The sequence below is a fragment of the Branchiostoma floridae genome, chromosome 7 (genome assembly GCF_000003815.2).
Source record: "Branchiostoma floridae strain S238N-H82 chromosome 7, Bfl_VNyyK, whole genome shotgun sequence".
Taxonomy (NCBI): Eukaryota; Metazoa; Chordata; class Leptocardii; order Amphioxiformes; family Branchiostomatidae; genus Branchiostoma; species Branchiostoma floridae.
In genome coordinates, this window is record NC_049985.1 from 5625873 (window position 1) to 5632173 (window position 6301).

Consider the following 6301-nt stretch of genomic DNA (forward strand, 5'->3'; position numbering starts at 1 on the left):
CAAGGACATCCAGTGTCAACTGTGTAGAAACATCCTGTCAATAGTGCCAAAAAATTCTTATTGACATGATCTGTTATGTTAGGTTGCAATGTCCCTATATTCATTGTATCAAGCAACAATGACACCAATAAATGAGCAGACTCCAGGTTTATTCTAAACTGTATAGCCAAGGACGGCTGAGTGCTACAATATTGTTGTCAGTGATTCTAGAGTTATCCTAGCTCGAAGGAACATCCTTTCAATAGTGCCACAGAAATTCTAATGGTTCGGAACCTGATATTCCACTTCAGGAGTTGAACAGCCTGCAGCCCCACCAGGACTTCCGCCTGTGGATGACAGCAGAGGTCCACTCCCAGTTCCCCACCATCCTGCTGCAGTCCAGTCTCAAGATCACGTTCGAGGTGAAAATCTTTGAATACTACACACAGTCTTTCACTTGTTGGTGTACTTTGTCATGCACTCTTACCCAGTATTTTCAGTATGGAAGATGACATATTTATGTTACTTTGTGTCATGATTCATTCTAATCCCATCTATAGATATATTTGTAAGAATCCAGCCCGTGTTTCACTTGATCATGATGCCCACAGCACATGACTATACTGACCAGGAATCACAATATTACCTATAGCACTTCCTCCTGATTAAAAAATCAAGATATACCATGCACATGTGGAATTTCCACTGAATAGAAGATGTGAAAAGCCAAAGTTCTAATGCCCAACATTGACCTTGACCTTCACCTTTTGAAGAACCACCTGCAGATCAGATATCATCACAATCCATCCACAGCTTGAGTTATAGTAAGTGGTTCAGAAAAACAGAAATTCCAAAACAGTACCTTCTTTATAGAGTAATTGATTATTGTGACTTTCTTTCCTCCAGGCTCCACCTGGCATCAAGAAGAACCTCCAGCGTACTTACGATGCCTGGCCACCTGAGTTCATCGCCAAGGGTGGGAACGTGGTGCGCTCACAGGCCTTCTTCGCCCTGGCCTGGTTCCACGCTGTCTGCCAGGAGAGGAGGAACTACATCCCTCAGGTATGTAAGGCCTAGAAAAATTAACGTACACCGTCATGTAACTGAACAAGGACATACACGTATTGTGTTACTCATTTTTACAACCACTGTTCCAAGTCTTAATCTGTTAACAGCTAGAGTGTGAAGGAAGTCAGACTCTGTAACAAAGCGTGCAGAACTATTTGGAAGTCTGATCATCTAAATTGCCAGGTCAAAAATTTTATGTCTCTTGCCTGCTTGTAAGTTTAAAAAATGCAGTGTAACATGGACAAGCAGGAAGATTTTTTGTCATTTTTTCATCATTACCTGCAAATCTTAAAGTCTCTTATACTCTGAATTTGGCAATATATGTACCACAAGTGAACCCTAGTGTACATTAATATTTTACTTCTAGCTCCCTCATTGTCCCACCTTCAGTCGGACATACATGTGTTTTGTACCTCCAGGGCTGGACCAAGTTCTACGAGTACTCTACAGCAGACCTGCGAGCAGCAGCAGATATCATTGATCGCCTCTTCACTGGTAAGGGTCTGCTTACATGTCTGAATGATTGCATGCAAAGGGCTAATCTTGAGATAGTTCAACAGTACATGGGTCTTACAAGACTCAGCTGTCTTGCTAAGTTGTCATTGATCCTGTCTGCAGTTGATTCTGTCACAGCTTGCTTGATAATCCTACCTTATATATTACCTTACCTTAGACCCTCCCGTAATCCTACAGCATCAGAAAAATAAAGCCATTGAACAGTAAGATTAATTGGAATCCTATTCTTCCAGTTGTTTCATTGCAGTCCATGCGACTATTGTGTTTTACATGGATTCATAATATGCACATTCATGTATGATTTATCTTATTTAAAACCCAGAGTGCCCAGTTGCCATATGATGTACCTGTAGCAGTTGTATAAATCATTTTACAATTCTGTCCAATCACAAACAGACCAACGTGAGGTGCCATGGGAGTTTGTCCACGGGCTGTTGGAGAATGCCATCTACGGAGGCCGTGTGGATAACAACTGTGACATGTCCGTTCTGCACTCGTACCTGGTTCAGTACTTCGACAAGTCTCTGCTCGCAGGCAGCAGCTCACGGGGGAGAGGGAAGAGACTGGCACCTGGAGTCTCCATGCCTTCATCATGTCACTATGGGGTTGGTATAGGATATAATCTGTATCAGATACTGTCTTAAGATATACTGTGCATCAGATTCTGTGTTAAGATATACTGTGTATCAGATTCTGTGTTATTTTTGTTTGTTTATACCTCTATGTCCACCAGTAATGCCAGGGACACATTTCCAAACTGGTCTCCAGCTGGGCAGCTTGCAAAAACAAAAAGTATGATATAAAAGACAACAAAAGAAACATATGAAAATAATCGAATCAGTTAAGAGTTTAGTTTGTGTACATTTTTTGGTATACATGCATGTACATTCTTATTTTTTGTTCCTGCAAACTGATTGAAATTGTGAGCCTGACTTACATGTAAACTTGCTGCTACCACATGCCTACAAAAATAGTGTGTTGCACTGAAAGGTCACTCCAAAGGTAACTTGTCATTTTCTTGAGAGGCAACCTAAAGATATAGTTTGCATTGTCTTAAAACAACTTTCTCTGACCTATTCCTCAACAGGACTACCAGGATGTATACACTTTTATTTTTTGTTCCCACAAACTGCCCATCCATACCTTGGTTTGAAATTGTGACCCTGACATAGACCTACCACATGCCTACAAAAATGGTGTGTTGCACTGCACTTTTCTTGAAAGGTGTCCCTAAGATACAATTTGCATTGTCCTAAAGCAACTTTCTCTTTCTCTCAACAGGACTACCAAGATGTGATTGAGGCCCTTCATGAGGACGACAGACCAGCGTACTTCGGACTCCCCGCCAACATCGAGCGGTCCGCTCAGCGTATCATCAGCGGACAGGTGATCGGTCAGCTGAAGGTGCTGATGCGGTCCGAAGCGGCAGCAGAGAAGTTTGACCGTGAGACGTGGTCCACGGAACTGTCGCCGATCCTCAACCTGTGGAAGAAGCTCAACCAGGTCTGTGTCAGGTGTCAATGACAATCATAAAGGAAAAGAGAAGAAAAGGACTTAAAGTCCACACCAATTTCATTTCTTGGTTGTCATGTTTTCTGAGAAAAATAAAGAAGAAAATACTTAAATACATTGTCAGTAAATTAGTAGATTAACATGAATACAGATGGACTCTAAAAAGAAATTCTGTTGAGACATTTTCAGGAGTCAGGGTAGTTGGATGCAACTTTTCCTCCATGCCCTCTCTTTTAATGAATTTATTGTGACCCTAAACAGTATGTCACCCCATATCTATTATAGGCATGTTTGGCAACAATGTTTGATCTACCAGTACATCTTTTTCAGGGAGACAGTGGATTGAGGCTAGCACTGTATTATGAATTCTGTTCATATACTATTAGACTTTTCCCACTTCCCCCAAGAATAATAGAACATGCATGTTGAATTCTGATGATAATTATCAGCTCATCCACTTTGATGATGAAAAGTTCAACGAAGGCAGTATGATAGATATTACACAGATTATCATTATATTGATTGACCTTAGAAAATAAGTTTTGAATTTCCTGACATTAGTTCCAACGCTATGACTTGGAGAATGGAACCTTTTCTGATACCCATTTCCTGGCAGAGACCATAAAACTCCGCAGGCAGGCAAGTCAAATACAAGTAGCTTTAAATTGAGTTGAATCGTTCATTGAAGGTTGCAACAGTTCAGTTACTAGCACCTTTAAGTTATTAGTTGCTACTCTTCAAGGGTTGAAGTGTGGCATGTTGACATGTTAGACCTTTGGACCATCTAGTATGAGAATAGGGATCTGTTATTTTGGTGTTATACTGCCAATGTGGCCACTATATGTTGTCATAAAATTGTTGTTGTTTGTTTGGTTGGTCCATTCGTCTGTTTTTTTGTTTACATATTTCATGTACTTCATTGGTTTGTTGATTAATTAGTTGGTTTATGATAAACTGTTTTAAAGTATCAAATGATTTTTTGCTTTATTGTATGCAAGTAGGCCTAGGCTTATTGCAAAAATATCATCAATTTGTTTTTAAAAGACCTTGCTACATTCATCAGATCTGGCCCAAGGTACTGAGACACCCTCTGTTGATCCGTTAGGAAACTGCAGCTAAAATGTTGCTTTGCAGGACACATTATTTTGGTATTAGCTCTCACAGGTAGTTTTTCTTATGTACTAATAACCTGTGTTATATTGTAGTGTATACATTCGTAATGCAAATACAAGTAGTTACTGTAAATGCAAAAATTTTCACAGTGGTTTAATGTTCGCGGCATTTGCGGTTGCCACTTCACCACAAATTTAAAACCACCGCAAACATTTTTCCATGGCAGTAAGAGACTACAGTGCATGGCGCAACCGTGAACTTAAAACCACCGCGAAAAGTCCTTTTTCCCGATACTGCAAAATTAAATCCCCGCGAACTTAAATACATTTACAGTAGTGTATACATTCGTGGTGCAAATGCTAGTGGTTTAAACAATTATAGTTAATCCAATATTAAATCCACATCTGATCCCTTCCCAGGCCTCCCAGCTCCTGCAGCAGCGCATCGCTGCGCCCAGCGACCAGGCCGACAAGCCCATCATCTCCTTCATCCAGCTGGAGCGCTTCTCCTCCGTCAAGCTGGTGCAGAACGTGCACCAGTCGCTGGCCGCGCTCAGCCGCGTCATCCGGGGGACAAGCCTGCTCACGTCCGACGTGCAGACTCTGGCAAAGTCACTGCTCAGACAGGAGGTGTGTATATGCACATGTTCAGTTCAGTTCAGTTCATGTACATGTACATTTGTAAATCTCAGGATAGAGTTTGGAATGTGCCAGTATAGAGATCACAACTGGACTTAGTGAATCTAAAGATATTCCCGTAAAAGACAGCCAGATCTTTTCAACTTTGATTCATGTCACTTGAGACCAATGAATTGACCTGGAATTTAGGATTTACAAAGAAGAGACCACCCTAACAAATTCCTAACACCCTGTTTGGAGCTTCTGTCAATGGAAATTCTGATCGGGATCTCTACTGGTAGAATCACAAAAAAATGTGGTGGGATCTTAATCATGCTTAGGCCTTCAAACTTAATGCCCCATCTGACTCTGAGAGGGCGTACCTAACTACAATGTATAGCGCGATACTCATCTACTATTCGATACCGGTACTCATTTTCACATGAGTCAAGTGAAGAAATAGGTCTTAAGTGCCTTTTCCAAGGGCACAACATTCAGATTCTAAGCCAACAACCCTAACCAGAAGACTACCCTGCCACATTGGGGTACTGGTGGCTCTTTAACACTTACATTTGTCCTGTGTTTACTGCAGACTCCAGGAGGCTGGCAGAGCATGTGGGAAGGCCCTGAAGACCCCATGCAGTACCTGCGTGCGCTGGTGGCTCGAGCAATGGCCATCCAGGGGTGGGCAGAGCGAGCGGAGGCCGGCACACTGCTGAGGGACGTCCTGGACCTGTCCGAACTCTTCCACCCGGATACCTTCCTCAATGCTCTCAGACAACAGACTGCAAGGTACATTGTACTCGTCTATTGGAATCTTCTTAGAGTTTATCAAATAGATCTCCAGCATAGTTGAAAAGTTATGAATATAGACATGCTATCAAAACGACAGTGATAAAAAGCAGTTATTCAGGCAATCGGATATTATCTTGGAAATGGTTGTCTGATATGATTTTGACCGTGAGGATAGTCCTTGAAGACTGTCAAGCATCAAGGAGTCACATTCTCATTGACAGACAGATCTTAAGTTTGTATAATTTTTTTTAGTAACTATTATACTCCACTGCTCAGAAATGATAGTAATTTGAACAAATACTGTTGAGCTGAAGCTTGTGTGTTGCTCTGCAGGGACCTGCGCTGTCCCATGGACAGCCTGAAGTTTGTCAGCAGCTGGAAGGGCAGCATCTCGGGCGCCAAGCTGGCTGTGAAGGTAGGCAGGGCTTTTATAGGCACTTCATCTTAGATTGCTGTGAAGAATAGTTCACAACAACCATGTGATGCAAATGTGATTCTAAAATTGGTTGTCTGAAAATTTTTTTCAAGCACTATTAAAGACAATGCGTTGAAGTATGATTAGTTGACAATGGTGACAATGTTCCTACAGCAGTATGTTCTGATGTCCATGTAGCAATTGACATCCCTATTTTCCATCACCCCCAACTTGTTATGTTAGGGTTATGGTAAGGGTTAGGGGTGTTGGAACATAGGTGTGTCAA

The 6301-nt window shown here is 41.6% G+C and overlaps 1 protein-coding gene across 1 annotated transcript in view; it reads left to right on the plus strand.

Annotated features, from left to right (window-relative positions):
* Nucleotides 1-6301, plus strand: part of LOC118419363 (cytoplasmic dynein 2 heavy chain 1-like) — an 8808-nt gene that overhangs the window by 435 nt on the left and 2072 nt on the right. The window contains exons 2-11 of the mRNA XM_035825724.1: nucleotides 291-401; nucleotides 886-1041; nucleotides 1155-1170; nucleotides 1438-1542; nucleotides 1960-2168; nucleotides 2845-3066; nucleotides 3637-3714; nucleotides 4608-4817; nucleotides 5398-5597; nucleotides 5934-6015. Coding sequence (XP_035681617.1) covers nucleotides 291-401; nucleotides 886-1041; nucleotides 1155-1170; nucleotides 1438-1542; nucleotides 1960-2168; nucleotides 2845-3066; nucleotides 3637-3714; nucleotides 4608-4817; nucleotides 5398-5597; nucleotides 5934-6015 — 1389 coding nt within the window. The remainder of the gene's footprint in view (nucleotides 1-290; nucleotides 402-885; nucleotides 1042-1154; nucleotides 1171-1437; nucleotides 1543-1959; nucleotides 2169-2844; nucleotides 3067-3636; nucleotides 3715-4607; nucleotides 4818-5397; nucleotides 5598-5933; nucleotides 6016-6301) is intronic.